Source organism: Coloeus monedula, assembly GCF_965178545.1.
Source record: "Coloeus monedula genome assembly, chromosome: 9".
Taxonomy (NCBI): domain Eukaryota; kingdom Metazoa; phylum Chordata; class Aves; order Passeriformes; family Corvidae; genus Coloeus; species Coloeus monedula.
In genome coordinates, this window is record NC_138789.1 from 27269190 (window position 1) to 27296470 (window position 27281).

Sequence of the window (27281 nt, forward strand, 5' to 3'; positions counted from 1 at the left end):
AGGGGTTCAGGATCAATGAATGACACAGGTTTTGCATAAGAGCTGCAACGCCAAGACCTGCAGTATGTATTTTTAGCTTCCTGTTCCTGGTGCTGGGCTGTGTTTTCTCTACTTGGGTAACATGTGAGAAGCAAAATTCCTGAAAAGGAGGAACTTCTGGTCTAAGGAAGGCCAGGCCAAGGAAGTTTCCCACACAGGTCAGATACAGTCTGGCTGTGCCAAATACTTTTCATTTAGAAAATAACTTCAGGGATGCAGAGTTGCTGCACACGAGCAGAAAACTCTCCTATAAACTTCCTCTATTTAATGGTTGATGTTTTTGCCCAACATGTTTCAAAGGAACCCAAGTGTAAAGCTCTGGGTCCAGTTCTTTTATCTTGATGTTAAAGCTGGCAGTAACATCTGGGCTGAGGATTCACAGACTCAGCTTTGCAGAAAACTGACTGGAGGAACTGGGAAAGAGTCCAGAGAGTTGGACTCAAGACCCACAGCACAGGAGGGATTCAGGGAACAGGGAATGAATGCTTTAAGGACAAAAACAGAAGGGAAGGTGGGGAAAGGAAACAAAAACAGAGATGGGAAAGCAGTAGGCCAAAAAGGGCTTCGTTTTCCCAAAGGGTGATGCTGAGTATGACAACAGGATACTTGATACCTGCCACTAATGAAGTTTTTAATTAGTCTATAAAAACAGATTCCCTCCATGGAACAGTGTCACCTGCACACTGTTTATTTATGCCTTGGGTTACCTGCTGAATCAGTTTGCTGGTCCTTGGCTCTTCCTTCCCTCCTGTGGGTGATGCAGCCCAGTCTTCATGCTGGGGAAACCCACCTAGATTAACATGGAGGATGAAGGGGCTTTGTGCTCAATTTCTCTGGCATGGAGACTTTGAAATCGCTGGTTCCCTTTTTACAGGGGAGATGTTAAATGAGGGAGGCACCCAATCTAGAGAAAAGTTCTTATTTTTCCCTTTTTTCTTCCAGATTAAGCCTATCCCACAGATTCCTTTCAGCAAAGGGGTACATACATAAAGCTGGCAGACCTCTAGAGAGCTGTTGCACCCAGCGAAGAGAGGAGGGAAGCACCTTCTGGAGGTGTCACCTCCTGATCCCCCTCCCCATGCTTGGGGAATACAGGGTGGGCTCAGGGCAGCACCAGGAGGGATGGAAGAGGGAATTCACTCCTGCCAGAGCTGACTTCTGACCCTGCCTTCTGCAGAGCAGATTTGGGAAGGCAGTAGGTGACAGCTTGCTCTGTTCCCCATCAGCAGGCACAGCTCAGGAGAGCTTTGTCCTGCTGCAAATTACTTGGGTGAAAGAAGATGGGAGTAGACAAGACCCTCCCTGTCATTTGGAAAAGAGTGCGCAGCAGCTCACCAGCTTTCAAGAGGCTCTTCAAAGGTTTCTTCACAAAGAACTCAAACTTTTAGATCTCATTTGCTTCCCTGGCAGCTCTGTAATATGAAGGGTTGGCTAAACTGGCCCTGGATTAAGAGACATTAAGGCAAGGAGCAACCACAAATGTCCTTTGGAGCCCAAAGGAGGCTCCAGGAACTTCCCTCCTAGGGTATGTTATGGGGCAGAAATTGGGGGCTGGAGCAGTGAAGGGACAGAGGGAAGCAGAAAATAAGAGGTAGAGGGAGGGAAACACACGAGGGAATTCCCCAGCCCAGCTGACCACAACCAGCAAAGCCCTGCTCCTCCGTGCAGGGCACAGCAACATTCAAGTGGATGGACTGGCACCTCACAGGAGGGGAAACTGAGGCACAAAGGAACTCTGACATGTCCCTGGAAGCAAAAAAAGGGAAGCCCACGCCAGGGTTACACTGCAATTAATGATGCTCCAATTCTTGTGCTGGCAGTCCCCTGAACAACATCCATGGTCTCTGTCTATTAAACTAGATTATGGAATGATCCTTGCTAATTATATATTATTATCTAGCAAGCAGTTATCTCACTATAAAGGGTGCTCCTATAATGGACAAACACCGTTCCTCTAGCACAGCCAGCCCCAATGGCAAGGAAAACAAAAAAGCCAAAATAATTTCTGCTGTGGCCAATATTTTGCCTAAGCTGGAATGTTCACATTGCAAACACTGCACTCCTGTCCCAGACAGAGGGAAGTGGAGGAGAAGGGCTGCAACATGCAGAGCCAGCCAGAAGGAGAAGGCAGGATCAAATCTGTACCCTCCAAAGCTGCCACAGAGACAGGACTGTAAGCTCAAAATCCAGCTGTGAACTCTCCCACCCATCACGGAGCACTCAGCCTCCACACACCAAAATCCCCACGAGCAGGGCCCTCGCTGTCCCCGGGGCTGTGATGATCAGGAAACAGGGCTTAAAATAAGCTTGAAAAACAGCTCCCGGTAAATGCCGTCATTGCATTTTTAATTGTCCATATGCTTGATCCATTATGTTTTCCCAGATGGCTGGGCTGCCTGACTACTGCCTCCTCATCTGTGCCACTGTGGCCAGGGTCTCCAGAAGCTATCTGGATCCCCAAGGCAGTGACACCCTCATGGCAGGATCAGTGTCACTGTGGCCAGGGTCTCCAGTGGGTACCTGGAAAGCTGTGTCCTTCCCAGCACAAAACCACAAACACAGACCCATCCATGCCAAGCTCCTGGAGAGCCATGACTGGCTTGATGGCAAAAGTAGCTGGTGGCCTCCTGGCCTTGTACACCAACCCCCAAGAAAACCACCCTGAGGAGCAGCAAACCTGCCCCTGCTCCATCCCCTTGTGCTTTCCCAAGGGCCAGTCCCTGTTAAATTACCAAAAATGTTTGAGGAGAGGATGCAGAGGATGCACACCACCAGCATCCTCAGTCATGGGGCTCAGCTCCAGCACTGGCTCCCTGGGTGTCACAAGCATCCCATTCCCAGACTGTGGGATTAGAGTATAAAAACTGAAAAGACAAATAACCCCCTGAGCAGAGGAATAGGGGAAGAGGGAAGAAATCACTGGAGGACCGTGGGTGTCTCCACAGAAAACTTATAGTGAACATTCCATAGAATAAATCGCCTGGGAAGGGGTGGATCACAACACCCTGTGTTTGCTGGGCCCCCCAGTGGGATGCCTGGTCCTGCCCAGTGCCCAGGGCCTCTGGGAAGAGGGAGCTTGTGCCAGCAGCAGTGCTCATTTTGGGGCACTTCCATCATCATTGTCTTGTCCAGTGCAGCAGCACAAAAGCACATCCTGCAGCAGCACACCCTCACAGTGTGACACATCAGGAAAACCTTCCTGGTAAATAGAGAAAACACAGAGAGCATGGCTGAGATTTTTCGGATATTTTAGCACAGCTTCTCTGCAGCAGGAGCGATTTCCCCAGGGAAGGAGAGGAATGAACCAATTGATCCCCTGGGGGCTCTTGCAGTCCTGTTTTCTATGATCTACAATTTTCCAACAGTTCTTCACCGGATTCGCACGCAGATGTTTGCAGAGGGATAACAGAGCCTCTCCCTCCCGCACAACAGCCAAGCCTTTGTCTGCTCCAGAGAGACACGACTCCACGTCCATAAGCAAAGCCAGGAAATGGGGTGGCTGCATCCAGCCCGGCTCAATCCAATCATCATGCTCTAAATAAATAATCAGATGAGCAACGGGAGTGCTGCCCGTGCCCGCCGCTCTCCCGCTTGCTCGGGAAGCACCGGGCAAACGCTAAGGAGGGAAACTGAGGCCTGATGTGTGAGCACCACAAGCATGGTGGAGGGAAGGAGTGCTGGTGATGGATTCCTGGTATCTGTTCGCCACTCATCTGAGCAGCTTTTACATGAGAAGAAGGGTTTGTTTCAGGAAATTACCTGGGCAGTGCCCCTCCTCTGCTAGGCTCTGTCCCCAGCCGGCTTAACAGAGGATGCCATTCCTGCAGGGCAGAGAGAGATTGGATCCCTAAATCTAGTGGAGAGGCTGACACATGGTAGAGGATGATTGGAGGCTGAGGAGAGTGGGTGTTTGGTGAGGACCAGCGGCTTTCCTCGCTCCAAGTGGGATGACTGGCTCAAGTGGCTCACTGCTGGTGGCAGATGCAGCTGTGAATGCCATCAGAAACAAGTGGGTAAAGGGCTTTTGGAGGCATTCAAGTTGCATTAATCACCCTGTCCATGACTCCTGCAAGCCTGGGAGTGCTGGGGATCCCCTTGACTCAGGAGCAGAGCTGCTCCCACAGCTGCAGTCCTGCACCCGCAGAGATGTGTGCAGGGGCGAGCACTGCACCCAGGGATGCTCGAGTGGTTGTGAACTGGAGCCAGAAGTGGAAACCCTCCCTGGGGCGACCAGGTCCAACTCCTTATTTGAGTGCAACACCAACAGCTATCCAGTAAAGCCTTTCTTCCTGCAAACCACAGGGTTCTGGAGGCTCCAGCTGGGCGAGGAGGTGCCTGTCCTGCAGGCAAGGGCTGGATGCTGCTGGGTGCTGTGGGCTCCCCGCCAGGCACGAGCAGCCGCAGTGCTCACCTGTTTCAGCAAAATCTGGGCCACCAAGAAGGTTAATTATATCTTTAAGTTTCTTTCAGCTGTCAAATCTTGTAACTATGGTCTCAAGCTGACAGTTCTATACCCAGCAATTAAGCAGCAGCGAGGCTTTGCAGGCAGCGGTGGGGGGGGGGGGGCTGGCCTTGTTTACCATCTCTGCACACAACAGGCTCTCAAAACATTCCCTTAATGGAGCTTAACCGTGCTGGCAAATATTTCCCTCGGAAATCTCACATTTGCCGATGTGTTGCACCAACAAATGCCAGATCAATCCAGGCAGGATAACGAAGGCTCCTCATTAGGAGGCATGCGCAGCTCTGTGCCTTCTTCCCTCCCCAGACACTCTCTCAGGGCTGGTGCAATCCAGGAGGAAAAGCTGCTCGATCATCATCCTATTCCTTTGCTGCTGCTTCCTCTGATGCCCTGATGTACAGAACTCTCCCAGAGGGAAGCAGGACATCAGTCAGGGCAGCCTTTCGCTGACAGGACTCTCCTATCAGTCCCTGCTAAATGCTGGATTCAGCAGCACAAGGGGTTTGCTGTGCCCCTGAATGACCACACTGGGACACTTTAGGATCTCTCCATGCACTGCAGTGTGTTTCACACAGGCTGGAGGAGGAGGGGTGGCCTCTTTCCATAGCAAGATTTCATGTGGCTTTGACACATGCTGGCTCTGACCCACAGGGATGAACACAGGCTGCTCTGTGACAGCCACTCCCTCTTTGATGCCAAAGGGGAATGTCCTTTGTGCTGTGGTGGCAAAAGAGGCAGGCAGGGGTTATTCAGCCATCCATCAGGGCTCTTGGTGAGGATCCCCAGTTTTCTGGAGGGGCAGATGATCACAGGACTCTTTATTTTCCTGCTCTCAGGTGCTGAGCTCACCTTCTGCAGGAACCACGAGTGGAGGTCTGGTGTCACTGAGGTCCCAGGGGAGCCAGCCCCTCCTGCCAAGGTTGTCTTTACAGGGTTACCAAAACCTCCACGCTCCAACATCTCCCCAAGCCATAGCAGGATTTGCCCATATTTTCAAACTTCAGGAGTAATGCTGTAGAAAGTCTGCAGCCATGGACACCTGGATATGCTGTAAAGGAGGAAAACAAAGAGGAGAAGAGGATTGTTCTCCTCCCCTCCAGCTGCTGGTGGCTGAGGCGCTCAGATGAGTCCTGCAAGAAGGTGAGACAACATGAGAAGATCAAACGAGGAGCTCCAGGGCACAGCGAATGCATCTCATCACATCACCCACAGATACCCAGAAACATCACCTGGGAGCACCTACATGAGCTACATCTGCGTGTGCCAGGTGGAGATCCCTGTAACACAGCTCCACAGTTCTCCCCCAAGCACAGGCCGGGAGCACAGAGAACATTTGTTGGGAATATAGCTACATTTGGGGATGGTTTGTACCTCCAAGAACTCAGCTAGAAATAATTGACAGGAAGATTTGCAGCCATCGGCAAACAACGTTCCTTTCCTGAAAGCAGCAGCACTACAGGGAAAACAAATTGAAGCAGGTGCGGGAAGAGTTAGGGAGTGCAAGAATTGCATTCCTGAGCCAAATGGACAGATTGAGACAGAGGAAAACAAATTGGGAAGGGAAACGGCTGCCTATTGCCCAGATTTTTCAGGCACTTGGAGAACGTGGAGGTTGGGTTCACGCTCAGTTTCAGGGCCTGGGAGCTGTGTCTCTGTTTGGGCAGCTGTGTTAGGGCTCAGCCTGGGGTGAGGGTGGATTTTGGGGTGCCTTTCTGCCCCAGGCTGGACTGCAGTCCCTGGAGCCTGGAAGGAGCATCCTAGAGAAGCACCAGCCCCACCACTGCGATGACCATGAGGAGCCCAGCCAGGATGCAGATGCTGATGAAGACGATGTCGCTGGTGTCCTGGCTCTTGATTTCACGGGTGTCCATCGCTTCCCCCTCCCGCTGCTGGGCATCCACCAGGTTTTCTGCCTGGCTGAGCCTGGATGGAACAGGGCCAGCGATAAGGGTCACTGAGGCTTCCTTCCTCTTTGGCTCACACTGCACCTCGTACTGGTGGATGTCCTCCTGGTCTCCCACTGAGAAATCGAGGTAGAGGGTGCTGACGATGACAGATGTGTTGTTGCGTCTCTGCAAGACAAGGGACACGGCTCCTCAGGGTTTTGGAGGGGCTGGCCATGAATCAGGCCAGTATCTACTGGGAAAATGTGAGAGGGACCAGGAATACCTCTCTGCAGCCAGCACAAGGCTAACCATGTACACAGCTTGCTTTAAAGGAGGGTTTACTGACTGCTTACCTGGGATTCAGTGCCACAGGTGTCGAATCTGGTGTGTATTTTAAAGTTCTTGCCAACCACCTGGGCTGCACAGGAGGGGGTCCCCAAATAAATCCTACTCCTCTCCAGCTGGGCCAGGGACTGCACAGGGATCTGGATGTGGAAGTCTGTCCGGGTGCAGCTGACGTTCATGGGCACAACTATTGGGACAGAAAACAGGGTGCACATGTAGAGCAATGGTGACCCCAGTCCCTCTCCATCACTCTCCTTCTAGCACTGTGTTTGGCCTCTCTGGACGTAGAAAGCATCCACACAGGGAAAGAAGCAGGAAGGAAAAATACCCCCCTCTTTAAAGTGAATCCTTGCTCAGCTTGAACTAACCACTTGGGCAATATGAATTATTGAATTATTCCAGCTCCCTCTGAATCTCAGCCTTATGAAACTGGGAAGATGCAATAAAATCAATACGAAAAAATAGTGTCACTTTGCTTCGCTTAGTGCATTATAAAACCATTAGAAGATTTACCAAATAACTAAAGTGCATTAGATCAAGAGGAGAAAGTGGATCCTCTCTCCTGGTGTGAAGGCTTTCATTCAATGGCCATAAATCACACACGCCCTGCCCAAGCCATGCCTTTTGGTGGGCCTGAAAGGGAAATATCTGCATGGCTGAAGGGCTGTGGGTGTGGAGGAGAGAAGGAAAATATCTGCATGGCTGAAAGTCTGTGGGTGTGGATACAGAGACTGAGGTGCCCCTCTGCATCTGCGGGCTCCTGAGGAAGCTGGTGGCAGGGAGAGGCTGGTGTGTCCGGTGGGAGCAGCTGCTCTCCTGGCAGTGCTGGCAGCTGGGTGTGCCACGCAGGATGTTAATCACAAGCAGATGCCGGAGTCACTGGGCAAACATAGCCGGCAGGCTCAGCTCTATGGAGGGAGGCTCAGTTTCACATCCAAGCCTTTGTCCTCCCCTAGCATGCATCTGGCAGTGTGTACCAGGGGATGCAGGAGCCTTGGGCAGCTGGGAGATGTCACACCCCTCTCTGTGGTAGCACCCCATTTATCTGTCTGCAGGCTGCTCCCTCTGGAGCAGGGTTTCTCCATGACCAGTCACAGACACCAAGATACTCTCCCTGCACACGGCTGTAAACAGTGAGAAAACAGTGGGACAAGGACAGGGACAGACCTGCTGTGCACACTACAGCTCTACTAAATGTTCAGTACCACTGCTCTCCCTCCAGAGGCTGCAGAGGCTCAGGACAAAACTCTATCCCATCTCTAACTCCAAGAGCCACATACCTCCAAATCCTTTCTGCTACACTGGAAATAAGGAACGATTTTGCAGCTGAGGGATAAAACCTAGGCCAGTCCCTGCATTGCCTGTGCTGCCAGTCCAGCAGCCCTGCTCTGGCTGCAGCCCTCTGGAAAGGCTGCCCCTGGCTGAATCATCCCTGACCCACAGGTCAGCTCGGATGTAATTATCTTGAAATACAACAAACGCCATAAATTTGCTGGCGTTTGAGGTGCAAAGGTTGGCAAATAGAGGAGGAAGGTTACACACAGCTCCTCCCACCAGCTGTGGACATGCTGGCTGGGACACAGGGCATGCCAGCAGCAGGGATGTGCCAGGCAGGGCTGGCCAGGTGGATTCGGGAATGCTGTGCCCCGGGGGTCCTGCCCTCCCATGCTGCTGCCAATGGAGGAGGGGACATGGTTTATGTCTGCCTGCTCAGCTGTGTGCTGACAAGGCCAGAGCATCCAGGGGAGCAGGAAACAAGGTTGTGATGTTTGAGCTGATCACCTTCTCTGGGGCTTTGGCCCATTAAAAACCCCCTGGTTTTCTCTCCCTCACACCCTGAGAGAGGAACAGGAGCACAACAGTGGCAGACACACAGAATTCGAAGTTGGAAAGCATCTCCTGAATACTAAACATGAAGTGGAGCTCACTTGCCACGTCTTCTTCCACCCCATCCCTAAGGAGCCATGGGCTCTGCTCCTGCAGACAGGAACCTTCACTGATGATCCTTCTGGAAATTACATGGTCTCAGGCATGTCCCAATGGAACTAAAGCACTGAGGAGCACCCAAGTGGGACCTTACCTCCCACATAGGAGATGGAGAAGCCCCTCTTGGCCGTGTTGCGGTCAGTGTGGAGGACCAGGAGCAGCCGGTTGCTGCGGGAGGTGATGGGAGCCAGGCTCTCCCGCCCACACCACCGTCCCAGCAGGGATCCATTCTCAGTGCCACCATCAAAGGCAGACAAGTGATCATAGTCACAGCCACCTGTCAGGCTGCTCCGGCCCTCCAGCTCCATGTCCAGGAAGAAGACCTTGATGCGGTAGCCTGGGGGTAGCTGGATGCTCCACTGGCACTTGAGGTTGTTGGGGTAGAAGTTGGGGTACTGAGGGCTGGAGAAATTCCCTTTGATGGTGCTGAACACCTCCTGGCACTCACCTGCTCAGGGAAAAAAGGGGAAAGGAAAAATCAAAAGCAAACCTGAAGCTCCCTGGGTGTGGATGAGTGATCACTTGTTTTACTGCTAAAGGATGTTCTGCCCTTCACCTCACTGCTCCCTGCCTTGCATTTGGCTGACGGACAACCAGCGCTTTTGGGGGATGGAAATTCCCAAGGTAGCCAAAGTCATATAGGAGCACATGGGAAAACCCATCTACCCAGGGAATGGCATGAATAACAGAGAAGGGTGGCTCTTGCTCAAGAGAAGGACAGCCCAGGGCTTGGAATAGCCACAATGATGCCATTTGCATTGTGTGATGGCTTACACTTCACACCATCATCTCATGGGATCTCCCCAAAGATCCCCCATATCATCTCCTCTTGCTGCTGGGAGGGAGAGAATCCCCACCCCAACCCAGTGCCTGTCCCCATGTCCTTCCCACTGCCCCACCACCCTGAGACCCCCGCACCCGAGTAGAAATGGGCCTTGAAGCCCCTGCCACCGATGTTGAAGTCCGACTTGAAGACGATGAGGAGGTGCGGGGTGGAGGAGATGGTGCGGGGCGGGCGGGCGCTGCCGCAGTAACGTCCCAGGCGGGGGGCAGTGACGGTGGGGCCATCAAAAAGGGCCACATAGTCAAAGCCACAGCCTTGGCCCCCCTCCATCTGGAAGTCAGCAAACACCAGGGTGAGGGGGCCACCACTGCTGGTCCCCCCGATGCTCCAGCGGCACTCGGCATCGTTGGGGTAGCTCTCGGGGTAGCGGGGGCTGGTGATCTCCCCAGAGAGCCCCGTCAGGTGCCCACCGCAGGCGTCTGCAAGGAGGCAAGGATGATGATGAGGGCAGTGGAAGAGAATGGATGGACAGATGCTCAGTGACCACCACCCCTCCCTGCTACCTTTCCTGTAGGCAGCGGCAAAGCCGTGCTTGGCCACGTGCCGGTCGGAGCGGAAGACCACTGCCATGACGTGCCAGGCGGAGGAGAAGGGTGGTGGGGGGCTGTGGCCACAGAAGGTGCCCAGAAGGTTGCCCCGGTCCCGGGCAGCCCCATTGTAGACCTGGAGGTAGTCGTAGGCGCAGGCGTCATGGTACTCCAGCTCGAAGTGGCTGAAGGACAGCAGGACGGAGGAGCCCTCGGCCACCACGATGAGCCACGTGCACTCCGTCTCGTAGGGATACAGCCCCGGGAAGTTGGGGCTGGAGAAATTGCCAGAGGGTGCTGAAAGCACTCCCCCGCATTTGATGCCTGGGGGACACAGAGGTGGGTGTGATGTCCCCTTTCCAGGGGAAGCCCAAAAGAATGGAGACAGGATGCACAGCACCAGCTCCATCCCATCACCACACTACCAAAACACCAGAATCCTGCAGACCTCCACTGGGCTTGTCCACCCACTCTCCCTGGAGGATGCGTGTGCCCCCATCACCTTTCATCCCTCCATGTAACCCCTTTGCCCCATGCTGCCCCTGTGGGGGCTGCAGCAGGGCTCAGCTGTGCCCTTGAGCTTGTCCTGCCAGTGACAGCACAGCATCCACACCTGTTTAGGGCAGGGAAAAAGGAAGCTGGGAGTGAGTTTTAAAGGCTCAGTGGTTCCAGGCTCGCCAGTGCCCCAGCTGCCCAGCCCTTCAGCTTTGTGCCTCCCACTGACCACACTCCCTCCATATAATGTTGGTATCAGAGAATTTGAGCTGGGAGAAACAGGGGTGAAGGGCTCGATCTGCTGAACAATGAGTTATGCATGTAGGGATCGATTTCCTAATGAAATCTTTATACTGAGACATGGTTATTATAAAATAAGGCTGAGAGGGGGCTGGCTGTCACTTGCCCCTGGGTCTGATTAGGGCTGGGGTGAAGAGGCTGATACAGGGGGCACATACATCATGTCTAGGAGGGATGCAGACCCTGCATAGCCCCCAGGAGACATGTATGGGTTCCCAAACAAGGCTGGGCGCTCACTGCCATCAATCTGGGCCAAGTATATTGCAAATCAATAGTCAGCCTGTGCACATCGCTTTTCATCGTGCTCACTGGCATGGTGACCTTCCAGCAAGGGGGGTCCTGGGATGTGTGGGATGCAGCACCACGTGTGTGTGTCTGGCCAGATCTAAAATCACCTTGCTAATTGCTGGGGATAGGCAGTGAAGTAATATGGGGCTGGTACGGAAGGAATAACGTTGTTGAAATAAATACCCAAGAGGGGAGCCTGCAGGAGAAGTGAGTAGCCACGGTGCAGGCAGATGGATGGATTAAGGGCTGGGAGCCTTGGGGTGCTCTGGGAAGCCCAGGTGCGTGTAGGTGGGGTGTGAGCAGGCACCACAGGGCAGTGGTGTGGCCTCAGGAGCACCTGCACAAGGGCCAGGGATGGGTTTTGATTTCTGGCACAGCCCTTCTGTGATAAAGGCCCTGCTGTTTTTGGGATGGGGGATTGCTTGGCCCACCCTATCCCCTGAATTACTGTGTCATCTGCTAACCCTGCTCTGCATCCTGGGGGACGTTTCATCCAGATAAGGTGAGAGGTTTATTGCATGCCTGCCACACACACATACATGTATACATATAAATCTATAGGCGTATACAGATTTATATAGGCAAGTGCAAATCCAGAAGCTAACAAACCCTTCACCAAAGCACCTGTACACCACAACAGGACAACCCCTACCTGCAATCCTCAGTAAGGTAAGCATGAAGCAGAAAGCCAAGCACGGAGCAGTGTCCCACACTTGCTGCCACACACGGTGACTCCAGATCCCAGCTCCTTGCCCCTGGCCTGAGCCAGACCCTCTCCCTGCTGGAGAGCTGGAACCCACTGGCACCCCAGAGCCACTGTGGCACCTGCAAACGGCCCTCCCCTCCTCACGGACCATGGATGCCCATCCAGCCCACTGGGAGCTGGGACCAGGCTCTTACCTCTGCTGGGAGCATCCTCGAGAGCCCCGCAGAGCACAGCCAGCACTGCCAGGCAGCCCAGCCCTGTGCACCCCATCCTCCAGCAGGCAAATCTCCCCTCACCAGTGCCTGAGCGTCCTTTTGGAGCTGTCTATCTGGGAGGAAAAAAATAAATAAAGAGAGAAATAAATAAAAAGCAGGAGGACTGTAGAATTAATAGCGGAATGAATAATTCATCGCTTGTTTGAATTAAGAGCAGCAAGGTAACTTGATCTATTCCTCCCTTCCTTCACTCAGTTTTAATGATCTGGATCAAATGTCCCAAGGATTTACACTATACCAGATACCTTGTCAATACACTATATTTAGAAGAGATATTAATGTTTCAGAAATGGTGTATAACGGCAATAAGTCTGGGCTGACAATATGCCCTTAAGGGGCTATGAAAATAATTTAGCTCGCCAGGCAAGCCAGCGAACCAAAATGGGAATTTCAGACTTACCGCGGAAAAGCATCTCAGGAATTAACATGATTTATACTGCGGCACCCAGTGCACAAAGCCAGCTGGTGGTAAAGGCTAGAGAAACAGGGAACAGGACTGAAACGCGGCCGCGTCTCCGCGCTGGCTGCCCAGTCAGCATCCCTGCAGCAGGAGTCCAGGCTCAGCGGGATGCTCAGCCCGGGGAAGCGGCAGCCGTGAGCACTAAAGATAGCAAATCCCACCTCCCCCGAGGAAGATTAGAGATGAATTGTGACTCATGGGCAAAAAACATCGATTATTATAGAACCTGCTAAGGCCTTGGAGAATTGCCACGTTCTTCCACGCTGGCTCACGCTACTTCTCGCCCAGGCTCTTGGATGCACTCGGCTGAAGGTAATCAAGCCTTTGGGTTTGGTGGGAAAGATGTGCTCCTTGTGCTGTGCCACATTAGCTGGAGAAACCCCAAACCCAACAGCGGCTCAGTTCCTTCCCTCCCGCCCAGGAGAGAAAAGACTTTCCTGCTGCCACAGCCCACACCCACATGAATGCCAGGAAACAAAATCCCACGAGGGCCTCCCAGCATGAGGGACCTGTGCTAAAAAAGTCACCTTCAAAGCAGCAGGGAGAGAAGCAGTGAGTACCTCTAAATCTCAGGCAGGAGACAAGTTGCATTTATTAATTAAGCAATGAGGATCGATGCCTGAGACATTTCCTGTGGATTAATGATGGGCTGGGAGGTGCTGATGGCCTGAGGTGCAGCTAAAGACCATTAATACCAACTGGTCATGAATCCCCAGGAAATGCTCCATGCCAAGGTCGTTAAGTGCCTGCATATATTTATGGGGAATAATAACAACAATAATATTTGTACAGGCTCTCTCCCCGCTGCCCAGCCTTGCTGGAGCCATGCCGAGGGCTGCTGGGAGCATTGGGACATCCCAGCCAGGAGCCTGCTATCCTAAGCCCAGCTGAGGCAGGGAACATTGGGTTCTGTCCTGGGGCATTGGGCACTGCATCACCCCACCAGCACCAGGACTAAGTGCACAATGGAACGAGGAGGAGCAGGGCAGCTCCCCCTGTCCCTGGGCACTGTGTGAAGATCCTGCCCCAGTGCAGGCTCTGGGAGATGCTGTGATGCTGGCACATCTCCTGCTGACCTCCCAGGAACATTACAGACCTTAATTAGCTGCTTCCCTAATGGCTTGGAGAGGAGGTCTGTCCTTGTCAACACAGCAAAGATGCAGGAGAGGTCTGGCCATGGCACAGGGGTCTCTCCTGGTATTCTCCATTGCCAGAACCCTGGTTCATCCTGGAGGAGTGTTCAGCCCTCCCAGCCACCATCCCCTGGGCTCGGGGACAACATGCTCCCCAACTTCTGTGTCGCTGCACTATGGAGCAACACATTCATCCTCATCACATCCATCCTGGGCAACACCCTCTGTCTTCCAGCCTTTCCAGCACTGCCTCAGCACCGAGGCAGTGCCCAGGACGCTGGTACCTGCACAGCTGCTCCTCTCCCTCCCCTCAGTTGTACTCTGCATCCACGATCCCCAGGAGATGGGGGGCCAGGGCTGTGCAGCACAGCAGCTGTGCCCCACTCCCAGGAGACGGCATCCATCAACCACCAGCACATTCACCCTTCTCCTGACCCGGAGATGGCCATTCCCAGGGCCTGAGCCCAGGCAACCCGGTTGTCAGCTGCAGAGTGGGGTGGGAGGGCAGAGGGAGGCAGGCAGAGAGTGACATGCAGCAGGGAAGCAAAGGAGCCAGGCATGGAGGTCTGGCTGGAAGGGGCTCTGGAACAGCCCAGGGTACTTTGGCACCGGCCACAGACATGGTGGGTGATTTCAAGGTGTGCCATGTCAGGGCTGCCTCTGTTCCTCTGTGGGCAAATTTATAAATCATGAGTCAAAAAGGCATTTGATTCATTTAAACAGAAAGGACGTCATCAGGACTGTGAGACTTCAGAGAAGATCAAAGGTTTAAAAACGGTCCCCAGGAGAAACGGGAATTATTTAGGCAGGAAATAATGAGATGAAATTAAGAAGGTATTTAGGCTGCACATGAGGAAGAAGAAAGGAAGCGAAGCCCCTTCCCCCGTCACAGCACTGCACGGGTGGCAGGGGCTTCCTGGGGGCAGCCAGAGATCGGGAGCACCAGCAGCAGCCCCCCACCTGGAAGGAGAGGCAGGATGTGAGCCCCTGCCCCGGCTGGGCATCGGCTGCCCACCCGAGCTAACACACCTCCAGTTCCACAGATGCCCCAGTCACCAAGAGCACCGACACCGATTCCCCGTGAAACTGCACCATGGGGTGGTTCTGGGCCTCCGAAGGGAAGGAAACCTCTCATCTTCCCCCGGCAAGGAAAATTCTGTCCGAGAGCCTTTCCACTCCACATCCCTGCGTTTGTTTGCAGGAGTCCACGCCATCCTCTGAAAGAGGCTGTCCTCATGGGGGATGGTTGGGATGAGGGGACTCGTGTAAGAGCCAGCCTGCGAAACAACAAAAGGCGGGAGGGGGAAGGGAGAGCAGGGCAGAAAAATAGAGAACAAAGTGCCTGCGGGCGGTTTAAAGGCTCCTTCGAGTTCCTGCTTCCAAGGACATCATCTCCCCCATGGAGAATGTCTCGCAAAGCCCCTGTCCCCTCGGGCGGGACATGCCCCGCTCCTCCCGCTCGGCCGCAGCCCGCCCCGCAGGATGGCAACCCGCAGCACTCACAGCTTGCTCCGTCTCTCACCACCCTCCCTTTGAGCCACGAACAAAGACGGAGCTGCGCGGCAGAACGGCCGGACCAGCTGGGTAGGGTTTAACCATCGTGGCCCATATGTGCTGAAATACCCAGACATATTGGGGTTGTGTTTAAAGGAACAGTCCCAGCTTTCACGCAGAAAGCCGGCGCTTTTCCAAGGCGAGCGTGAAGTTTTTTACCTTGGGCCTTGGCAAAAAGGTGGGGTGGGGGTTTAGCAAAATCTCAAAACGACATAATATTTAAAGCAAGAGGAATAGAAGTAAGATTTTCACATGCTTAATATTTGACAGAAATATTTTCTCCATGTTCCCAGCTAAGGCCAAAGTAGGGAACGTAACTGGAGAAAGCATCTCATTATTTTATCAGCCTGCACTGCAAAGAAGCACCTTCACTATGCAGTGACTTAGGGTGGCTGAAGCACATCGTGGATTGGAGATGAGAGCTTGCCTTGGACTGACCATGGACAACTTCCCTGGATCTCCATGCCTTTAAAGCCAGAACCCTATTTTGGGTTAGGAAGATGGCTTTCTTGTCAGCCCTTGCTCTAAGGAAGTTAACATAAAAGCTGCAGCTACACTTGATTAATTCCACGCATTTGGTAACTGGAGACAAATCTCAGCAGTGCAAAGCGAACTTACACTCCCTCCCAAATGTGTGAATTGAGCTACCACTTCAGTGCACACTGTGTTTTTTGTGTAACAAACTACATCTCCTTTGTGTAAGGTGTAGTGTTAGACACAGGTACAAAAGAAGGCATGAATGATAATGCAATAATCATCTGACACAGCCGGGAAAACCCCAACACAGGATGGACTGGGAATGAACACAAAAACACAAGGTGTGCAGAGAAGCTGTAATGCCAGGCATAGATACTAAACACAGCAGTCTAAGAAGGTAAAAGAGTGGACAGCAGATACCTCAGAGGAAAACCAGCAGCATTTTGGACTGAAAAGAGAGGAAGGGGACCAGGTGCCCAGGCTGGGTGCTGTGCCAGGCTGCCTCCCAGGGCAGCTCCCTGGCTCTGCTCCGTGTCCCACAGGGAAGCACCCCAGCAGAGACCCACACAGCTTTCCCTCCTCAGGTGGTGTTCCTGTATGCTTAGGGAACCTCCTCAGGCACCTGGGAGAGTCCTGTGACAACACCAAACAGCTGTTTATTTGAAAAGAGGTTCAGTTTAATGAGCCAGGGCTATGATACAACACTTAGGGGACATGGAAAGCAAACAACCATCCTCCCTGACAGACAGCAGCCACAACCTGGCCACACGCTCCCAGTTTTGGGACATGCTCTTTGTCTCCCCAGGCAGCATTTCAAGGGTTAAGCACAGGGTAGGTAGCACAGGCTGTGCCAGGGAAGCAGCTCAGCCTGCCTAAGATCTCACTAGCCATAATGTATCATTTCATCCTTATGGATAGCTCTTCCATATACAGTTGGAAAGGCTGTTTCCAGAGATCAGTGCCACCTTCTCTGTATTAGTGTACAGTGGGGAAACTGAGGCACAGTGAGGCTGAAGGGACTTGCCTGACATCAGCCTGCACATGACAGAACCAAAATTATCCAGACTCTGCCGTTCTCTTGACCTGGCAAGGATCCACGAGGATTCTGTCTCTCCTCTGGACACCTAGCAGGGCACAACACCACTGCAGAATAACACAGATTGCAAAGCAAGTCACCAGTCTCTGTATTACAGCAGAGCTGTGTGCATGGTACAGTAAGTACCCCCTTAGGAGATCTCTCTCTCTTAAAATTGCACTTGAAGACTTCCATTAAAATTACCACACTGGTCCCTGAGGTGTGGGTGGCACACCATGTAGCAGCCACTCTGGAATGGCACCCATTCCTTAAAACATCCAGGCGTGAGGATCAACAAATAGCTGCTCCAAGGAGCTCAGTCTTCTGAGCAGGCCCATTTTGTGCAATGTCTGCAAAGAAACAAGGACATTCAAGGCTCAGCCTAAGGTTCCTCAGGTCAGGAATATCCTGCTAAAAGACAAAACAGGAATTTTCTTCAATTCCTGAAGCTTTCAAGTATCTACTCATATCTTCATTGAATGCAGAAGAGCCACAAATTAATACAAATGGCTTTCGTCGACAGGATTTTATTATTGTCTTCATCAAGTCTTCATTGAGACGACCAGTGTATGTGTTTTCCTGATAGCTCCAAGGAAGTTTTTCCAGTGAAGTTTCCTGGAAAGGTAAAAGGTTTGCTCTGTGTAATGTTAAAAAGGACAACATTGCTTAGAGTTGAATCTCCCTCCTCCCCTCAGAGTAGTACCCAGGATGATTTTCACTTTTGTGACACCTTGTGGGTGACACTGACCCTTCCTTAGAGCTGCATTCCTCTTTCCAAGCCCAGATGAAATCTTTCCCTGCCACAGGACCTGGCCACTTGCTCAGAGGGGACTGAACAAAACCTGAGTGTAACTATCAGTAATAAATGCTGCAGACCCTTCTCCATCGAGAACCATCTCCCACGGCACCTTTCCTATCCCCAAGTCCCAAGTCTATTCCTCTCTATTGCCTCTCCCATTCCCAAGTCTCTTTCAGTTCCATCTCCCTTGACCAAAACTGAAAGAAGCCAGCTCTGTTCCAAATACAGCTCTGATCCCATGAGAAGTGTCAGATCCTGTGGTGCTGGATCCAGCAGGGACTCCCCTGCTGCAATTAATCAGGAGCAGAAGGTACTCAGATGTGGTGGTGACAGGCAGCACAATGAAACACAGACAGATACATAATCCCAAGAGGGAGGATGCACGAACCAGCCTTGGACTACCACAAGCCTGCTAAGAGAGGAGGAAAAAGGGAGAGAGGAGGGGCAGACAGTGTTGACAGGGGTCAGGTGGGTTTCTTGCCCTTCGCTGATTGAATTTCAAGACCTCCTCATGCTCTTGAGACAGCTATCAAAGAGTTTAAACACCCTGAAAAGGGTATTTAAGCCATGTCACCAGAGACAATTATGGTTATGCTCCTACAGAGCAGCTGAGGGGGTGCCCAAATCACCAGCACTTTTCCCCCTACCAAATCTCATCTTGCCGAGGCCGCATGTGGAACAGAATGTATGAGGCAGTTCCACTGTGAGAGATACAAAAAATGATTCATCTGAGAAACTAAAAATGCAATGGGATTCATTCCCTTAGCATAAATAATTCTTTCTATATCCTCCCTGCAATGAATCCTCATTTCTGAAGGACATAATTTTTAACCACCAAATCCATGCAGAACACAGGCAACTTTGGGACCAAATGGAAATGAAAAAGACTGCTCAAAATATAAGACCACTGAGAGGTATGCCCTCCTCGCATGAATGTGGCAGAAAAGTAATTTTACAGAGGGGGAAACAACTTTTAGAAGTTTAAAAAATGGATCAGCAAGGAAAAATAATTGCTGGGAAGTTGGTGCTAGCACACCAGAGGAGAGTTCTAGCCGTGAGCAATGAATGGAGGGATAAGGACAGATTAAGGCACTGGTATCAGGAAGAAAAAAACAGCTTATTTGCTGTATAGGTGCAGCAACAACTGTCTGAAATGGGGGGGAATAATCAACAGTGACTATGGAACAGCAGGTCCATCCCAGTAGAACAGCTCTCAGGGAAGCAGAGAGGGACAGTGATGGTCATTTCCCCAAAATTCTCCAGACTAGGAGCAGTATGAGTACATGCAGCAGATTTAAGAACAGCAGCTACTGGATCACAGATTAGGCTGAATGACTGGGAAAGAATTAAGATCATGTTCATGGAAAAGTGGAGGAAGCAGAGGCTCATTCAGCACACAGAACCCTCACACAAACACTTCATAATCCATTTATTTACCTGGCTTAGGACATAAAATATTCTAATGTTCCAGTACCGAGCCAAATCCTGCAGAAGAGGTTTCAAATAAATTTTGTCAAAGGTAGGGAAGCAGCCAACAAGAGTTACAAAGGTTTCATCCTCTTCATCATCTGTTATGGACTGGAGAATGGGAATCATTGGTGCAAGGCCGGTGCCAGAGGCCAGCATGAGGAGTTCTCCATGCTAACAACAAAACAGAGAATTTGGAATGAGCTGTGATGGCTGGAAATGGGTGTGCTCATGGTCAGTTCCTCTTGCTGCCACACTGGTAAAGGGTCTCTTGAGAAACAACATATCAGAAGGTCATGAACTGCTAAATTCACATCTCCGAATGTATTTTTCTGAAAAGGATTACAGAAAGCACTTAAAGGGTTTACATATCAAATCTAACAAAACTGGGTTTTACCCAAGTATAATAATCTATCCTAACTTTTCCCTTGATTTCAATTAATTCACATTCCAGTTTCAATTCTGCAGGACGCTTTGCTGACCCACTGTGTGTTTTCTTCCACTGGAAATGCTCCCTGGGTTTCTTCTGGTTGCTGCAAAGTAAAATCCTGAATGTCCTCTGGAGGAAACAAGTATGTCAGGAAGCAGGACACAATTGCTCTGCACAGAGCTTGGCCACTCAGATTTTGCTTATTTTTGTTGGGGGGGGGGGGGGGGGGGGGGGGGGGGGAGGAAAACCCACCAAAACAAACCCACCAAAACCCCCACAAAGCTTTGGGATCTTAATGACCAGTGTTTCAATTCTGCTCCTCATTTGAAAGGTCAGAATTAAGTAACTGAATTAGTGTGTGTGAGAAGCCTCCCCCTGAAACCAGATCTGCCTTTCCCTGCAGCCAGCCTGGTATTGGCAGGTGGGATCAGCGTTTGGGAAGTGACCTGACACTTCAACAGCTCAGGGAATACCCAAGGGAGGAGCAGATTAACACCTCCCCTTCGCCTGTGCTCAGTCACAACACAGAGATGTGGGTCAAACCAGGCAAAAACCCATCCACACTCATTGCTGGTGCAAAGAAAGATGTGCCCTTTGTTAGGCACATCACGAACTTCTATTGCAAGTGATGAACACAGAGCCTTGCTAATATGTTCCTGCCTCCCATCCACCTCCTCTTCCCTCTTAAATATTCTGCAGTTCAAGAAGGTGTTCCAACTGACTGCTAATGCTGTCACACTGCACAGTAACCCAGGAAGTCTCTAAAATAATCATGAAAACAGTAATCAAATTGAAGTCTTCCCTTCAGAGTATTGAACAAAGCTTGCTGCCACAGGCTGAAGCATCCTATGCCTCTTAGGAACTAACCTTATTAGGTCGATATGGGAACCCTCCAAATGGCCCACGCCAAAAGACCACATCTCCTCTTTTCCACGTTTTTATGTATTGTGACATTAGCCCAGCTTCATAGCACTAATAAAAAACATTGCACAAAAGAAAAGAATAATTATACTCCATTGGAAAGTTTCCCAGCTTAAAGTCGATTATAAAGTTAGCTACATTTAAACAAAAAGGGGACAAAAAACCATTTCGTGTGTTTAAAAAAGAAAAAAAGAAAGATCTTTCTGTTTGAAAAATAACTCAAAGTTATACCCAAAACAAAGACATTTAAATTAAATCATATTGGAACCACTCCAGCTTGACTATAATGTAAACACAACCCCCCCTCTCACGCAGCCTGAATTTCCAAAACTGGAAAAAGCTTATCAGAGTTCTTGCTTACAAAGCACACAGAGAAGACTGTGTTGAATGCAAAGCAAAATGCAGGCCTTCAAGTGTTCTCCAAATCTCTGGGTATGGGGTCTGGAAATGCCCTCTGGGTACTATTAGTTACATAAACACCACACAGCTCTTGCTTTGTTTCAGTCTCTCAGATGCTGTGCTGATACAATTAGTGACCCAAAGCCAGGTTTCTCATTTGTAAAACTTTTGTTTTCAGAACAGATCATCTGGATGCTGAGGGATGCCTCCACAATTCCAAAAGAATATGTTAATATTGGCCCCATGGAAGAAAAACATGAGCAAAAAATCCTGCTTTACTTTCTACCAAGCACAAACAACATTATCCAGGCTGTTGCCTGCAGGAATGCTGATCTCACTCATGACTGATGAGAAGGGAGGAGAGGCTGGAAAACGAAGGGCTTGTCCAAGCAGTCTTGTTGCCATCCATGCCCTAAATGTGTGTCCACTGTGTGGTTAAAGAGAACAGAAGTGAGCAAAAGACCGGCCACAGTCCGAGACGTGGCCAGAGAACCAGAACTGGCCCAAGCAGCAAGAGCAGAGAAGCCCAAAGCTGCAGCACACGATGGATCTCGCCAGGATAAGCCTGGGGAAGAGCAACACAACCAGGGGCCAGAAGATGGGATGTGGTACAAGCCCTTGGCAACTCCAGCCCACACAAAAGAAGCGTATTTGGGGGTATTTCCTGCACAGGCATTGGAGAGAAGCCCAGCTCCACACCCCGGTGCCTTGGCTGGCCACCAAGCTGCACTGCAGGCAAACAAAATTGGTGAACCACAAAGCAGCTCAGAAAAAGCGAGTGAGGGAGCCTGTGCTTGTGCTTGCAAGCAGTGTTAGCTAAGAAAGAACACAGATGCTCCTCCCCTCCCAGCCCCTCACTTAAACCTGAAATATTAAGAAGTATTAGCACCAGTTGTTACATTCAAAAGGTAAATCACACACACATCCAGGCTCTGAGTTATTGTCAGAATCATTTTATGTTCAGAGGGCTCTGGGCAGGTGCTAAGTCTCGTGCAAAGAGTGTGCAGTTGCATCAAAGAAGCAAATTTTATACCTCCCTTCTTCAAATACATCTGGAAACCCAAGGCAAGAGCAGAGAAGTCAGGCCCACTTACTGCCTATTCCCAAAGGACCAGGATAATGGAAACTAAAACAATCCTTCTTTCACCAAAATTATTTCCAAAAAATTGAAGTGAAAAGTCATTGAGTGGGTTTAAAAATGAGTTTTTCTAAATAAAAAGAAAAAAAAAAAACCACAATTCCTGGGGGAAAACTTCCACACCCCATTTTACATGGAGAGAAACCCTAACATTATAAAATCACTCAAAAAGAGGGTTATGCTCTGTAAATGGCAACTCCCTCACTCTTAACTGTAGTATCACAAATGCAATGCTGTAATAACAGGAGACAGAAGGGTTTGAACAGTGCTTGGATTGCATAGTAATAATAATATACTACTTTCCAAAATTGCCTCAATAGTGTGAAATATACCACAACCTACAGAGTGAGTTATAAAAATGGCTGCTTTACACTGGGTGTTACCAACCTCTTTTGTCACTGCCAGAGAATAACTATAGCCCCTTTTGGGATGAAAGGTTCTATATAAAGGAAAGGTATCATTACAATCATTACTATTATTATTGAAATGCAAAACCTGTGAGTAATGAGCCGCTATACATGAAATTTCACAGTCATCCTGTGAATATATCCTATTAATGCAACTCAAATGCAACATTTCTCTCCCCTACCACACACCAATTGCCACAAGAATGGGGAAATGACCCTCCCACAGGTGTCCTAGAGAAGCTATTCACTCTTCTAAAGAGCAGGGTTTGTGTTCGAACACACAATGCATAATAAACCCCACAAACATGAAATCCTGGAAGACAGGCAGAGGACAAGTGGCCCTTCTCTGCAAGCCACCTGGGATACCCAGCACTCTGAATTTCACACCTGTACTCAAATCTGTGTCTGCCCTGGGGAATCACTAGTGACATACAGATGCAGTATTGGAAAAACGTTCAAGCTGGTATTTGCCACACAAAGTAATCATTTACGAGGGCCCTACAAACTTATATGAGACAAATTTCCAGCCAAATCTCCTATAAAATCCTTTTGAACTCAAACAGCATTTTGTGGTTGTCTCCAGAAAGGCAAGGGCACTTGAACAAAATGGGCTCTGCCACCCTGTCCACTCTGACAGATGCAGCCTGTGCCCATGGGACACCTCTCTGCCCCGTGGGCAGAGTCCCTCTCAGGCTGCTGCTCCAGAGCCCTGTCTGCACACCAGGAACAGCTGCCCACTGACAGAGGGGTGTTCTTCAAGTAAATACAAGGGGGAGATAAGGGCAAACATGTCCCAAAATCAGTGGTTCAACTGGGCTGATAACTGGGTGCGATTTCAAAGACAGCCTGAAAAAGCAAACGGAAAGGCGGGAAGTGGAATGGACACCTCTTTCCACCCGAGGGGCTCTCCCAAGTGCTACAAGGGCTTCTGCTGCAAAGCATTTGTTTGTGTGTCAACTTCTTCTGCTTTCAGTTTTGTGGGAAAAACTGCAATTTTTATCAGCAAAGCACAACTGCTTCGAAACAAGGGAGGAACCGGTCCATGAGGGATTTGAGACAGTCTCACTTGAAGCACTGACAGCTCGCTTGGTTCCTAAAGAAAACACCTTATACTCTAATCCATATTGTCCAGGCTTACTTACTTTAATTAGAACTTCAAAGTAACCTTCTGCATTCCCAGGGCTAATTGGAGTATAGGCTCTCTGGACCTCCAAACCATTCACCACTCCTCTGAGAAGAGAAACAGGAACCCCTTGTGACTTGGGTCAGCTGGGATTACCAAACTCCTGCAGCTCTCTGGGAAGATTGGGCAGGCAGTAGGTCCTCTTTGCAGCAGCCCAGCCTGTGCACAGGTACAAAACATTTCCCTTCCAGAGGCAGAAATCCAGGGGGAATACAAGAGCTAACAGCATCTTTTGTTTTCCTGGTGGCAGCCTCAGCTGTACCACATCCAGCTCTTGGACACACCCCTGAAAGGGATTTTGTGAGAACATGCAAGAGTGGCAAAGGGGAGAGAAAACACTTCACTTTGCTGTTCCTTTTGAGCTGGGGTCACTTTCTGCATCCAGTCAGCACCTGGTAATCAAATAAAAGCCAAGGCACAGCCTTGACCTCAGGTCTTGTCAATATAGACTGCATTTTCCTGTAAGTCTTCCCTTTCCATGGAATTATCCACCCTGCTCTATGCTACTGACCACGGGAATTGATTGAAGTGACCAAACTTTTTCTGAGCTGTGTGATGAGCCAGGGCTGAAGGGAGGAGCCTGTGCTGTCAGCAGAGCCAGCTGCACACACCAGCCCTGAACATACCAGGGACGTCAAGAGATGCCCATCAGTGGCATCCTAACAGGACTTTCTCTATCTGGCAATAATCACCACAGATGGCTGAGAGACAGAAACTTTCCCCAGGTGGCCCCTTTCTGCCAAGCAACAAGCTACACAGGAGGGTTGTTTTGCTAGAAATCAGTCAGGCAGTGCCTGGGTACTGGGGTGCTGAGTTACCCCAAGATATAGGGCTTAAAATACTGAGCTCTGGGGCAAGTGCAGCTCATTGTCTTCATTCCAACACGCTGGAGTAAATCATCTGCTGTAACATCTATTCTGTAAGTCCTTCTTTCTGCAAATGGATTTTCTTAATCACACCTAGTTCTTTCTGACCCACCAACACAGGGATAATGCTGAACAAAACTACAGCTTTTACCTTAGAATTAGTAGAGGCAGTGAGCGCTTTCATCTGTGTCATTGTGGAGGTACAGAAATCATGATTTGCCTGCTATGAAGCCTTTGTCTATTGACAAAACCCTACGTGTTAGGTTACATAATGCAGACTGTTTAACTAGCACAGAGAACAATACCTTAACACGATATGTTGTCCTAAACTCAATCGCAGGCTGCTATTTCCCGGTAATTCAAATTTGTACTGGTAGGTGTCCTCTGTCAGCTGCTCCACCGAGCTCACGCTGAATGCAGTGAATGTATCTGGATTCAGCTCTGAATTATTGCTCTGCAAGAACAACAATAAATAATTACTTGGTTAGATGGTGTCTTTTATGATTTCATTTTTCTCTGGAAGCAAATGTGTGTGCTAATTTAGTGCCAGAGATACTCAGGACGTGTATTAAACGCTGAGGCCTGGTGCAAATTCCAGCTCTCTGCTGATTCATTATCATGTTCTGCAGCGTGCACTTTGGGATCTTGCATTTCTCCCCACCACCACCTTTTAAAATTACACTTTTTTACACCTTACAGCAAGGTCATCCTATTACAACTCACTGCAATCATTTTCTCATGTCTGGAAACAAACAGAAATAATTCTGCTCAAAGAGCCACACGCTGCTTTGGAGGCAACTTTGCAACCTGCTGATGGCCACAGTGAACAGAAAATATTGTCAGTTGTTTCAGCTGATCTTTTTTGCTTGACCTAGCATAGTTAATCTTATGTAAAAGGGCACTGACAGGCTTAAAAATTACACTCTGAAGACAACTGCTCCACCACACACAATGCAGCTTTTTTCAGCATCAAAACACAAGCCTAAGGATCAGGAAAAGATGAGAAAGGTGAGGAAAACAAAGCTTCTTGGAGGAAACTCGGAGAGGAGAAGCTGCAGAGCCAGGGCTGTAATGTGACACCAGGGAGAACTCTACACTTGGAAAATCACATTACAGCAGGGAGAGAGCGACCAAGGGGGAGGGTGAAGGCTGAGTTTGGGGAACTGCATTTACAGCCATCTCTTAAGGCAGCACTTGAATTTATTGCTGCATCCCTCACCCATCACCACAACCCCACACCCGAACAAGTACGATCAAAGCACAGGCTCCCGGATGCACTGAAGATAAATCAACCTGCTCCTTCTTTCCAACGAGAAGGCTTTTGTCTTGCAGTGCTTTGGCTCTCTCCCACTGTGCAAGCTCCTTCTCGTACACATCGTAGATGCAGGGCTTGCAGCCGCTGCCGCAGCACTGGGATGGAGAAGGTTCCTGGGGCCTCAGAGCCAGCCAGTCCTGCTCGTTGCCACTCATTGCCTGCAAAACACAAGCCCTGCATCAAACCCAGCATGCGCTCATCAGCTGGGTGCTTTGGGAGAAGGACTGAGAAAATCTCTCTCGAGCATCTTGCACGTGTATCAAACTGAAAACCTGGAGCTGATCTGTGTCTGCAACACCCCATTTTTGCTCGAGTGCTCAATGCCTGGTGCAGAAATGCCAGACCTCACAGCCACCAGAGCAGAGCAGAGCCTTAGCCCAGCCTCAGGCCCTCCTCCCTAGCCAAAGTTACACCCTTTAATCCTGCTCGTTCTGCCTTGGTGATCTTCAAAACAGCAGCTTGGTCACCCGGAGCAGAAACATCTTAAAAACCTGCTGCTCGGTCCAGGAGAAAGGGTGACAAACCCAACCACCAAGACAATGGGTAACAAACCCAACCACCAGATGTGGCCTGAGTTTTGTGCAGCTTTGGAACATGGGAGGGCAGCAAGCTGAAAGCAGCGTTTAAGAGCCAAGAGACTTGAGGCAAACAGGGCAAAGTCTGAGGCAAACAACCACTTTGGTTATGGCTTTGAATATGGCTTTAAACGCACGGGTAGGGGAGGGCAAGAAGCACAGGATTTTATCCCTTGCTCCCGCTGCTTCCGAATGAGTTGTACCCATTGAACTCTCCTCAGGTCAAAATCATGCTGCAGACCTCGCGGGGACCCTGCTATTTTTACCCATCGGCTGAGTTAAGGCTGTTCACAACGCACTTGTCCGCATCCTTTGAACACAAAGCGGTCCACAGGAAATTATGGAGCCACGGGTGACGAAGCGGAGGAAGCGAACATTTAGCGCTTCTAGCAGTTTCATTGTCAAGGTCAATTAATTAACTAACCTTCACCCCTGTAACAGAACACACTTATTTTAAGGAGGGGGGTGGGGAACGGAAGAGAGAACCAAGGGCCACTGCTCCAGCTTCTCACCGCGCCCGTTCTGTCCGGAGACCCGGCGCACCCACGGGCTATGAACGGGGGTAACCCGCCGTGGCCGCGGGTGAGTCCGAGACGCCCAGGATCGGGGCTGCGCAGATTTACAGAGTTTCGAGCACTTACTGTGCGCGCCCGAGAGCTCAGACACACCGACCCGGGGGAGCGCAGCCCCGACCTCTCCTGCCCCGGGACACGAGGGCTAACCCCGCCGGCACCCGCCCAGGGATGGTCCCTCAAGTGCCCCCCGCCCCACAGGCGATGAGGCGCCTCTCCCCGCCCACTTCCCCATTCATCAGCCCAGCACCTGCCCTCACCCGCCAGGCAATTTGCCGACCCTCCCTTACCGCGGGGCGCGCCTGCCCGCCATTGGCCGCCGCCGCCGTCAGTCACCGGGGGTGACGGTGGGGGAAG

At 50.5% G+C, this 27281-nt stretch overlaps 2 protein-coding genes across 2 annotated transcripts; both read right to left on the bottom strand.

The window, feature by feature from the left end:
- Positions 1–6258: 6258 nt before the first annotated feature.
- CDCP2 (CUB domain containing protein 2) lies at positions 6259–12965 on the bottom strand (the record flags this gene model as incomplete). The annotated part of the gene is made up of 7 exons (XM_082286840.1): positions 12840–12965; positions 12073–12206; positions 10066–10413; positions 9637–9981; positions 8813–9166; positions 6741–6919; positions 6259–6573 (listed from the first exon to the last, which is right to left on the bottom strand). The coding sequence occupies exons 2-7, from the start codon at positions 12146–12148 to the stop codon at positions 6259–6261; spliced, it is 1617 nt and encodes a 538-aa protein (XP_082142966.1). The 5' UTR covers positions 12149–12206; positions 12840–12965.
- A 3503-nt stretch (positions 12966–16468) lies between these two features.
- CYB5RL (cytochrome b5 reductase like) lies at positions 16469–27050 on the bottom strand. The gene is made up of 7 exons (XM_082286773.1): positions 26994–27050; positions 25756–25935; positions 24768–24916; positions 23556–23643; positions 20416–20520; positions 19089–19292; positions 16469–17467 (listed from the first exon to the last, which is right to left on the bottom strand). Exons 2-7 carry the CDS (start codon positions 25930–25932, stop codon positions 17264–17266), a joined length of 927 nt encoding a protein of 308 aa, XP_082142899.1. The 5' UTR covers positions 25933–25935; positions 26994–27050; the 3' UTR covers positions 16469–17263.
- Positions 27051–27281: the final 231 nt, after the last annotated feature.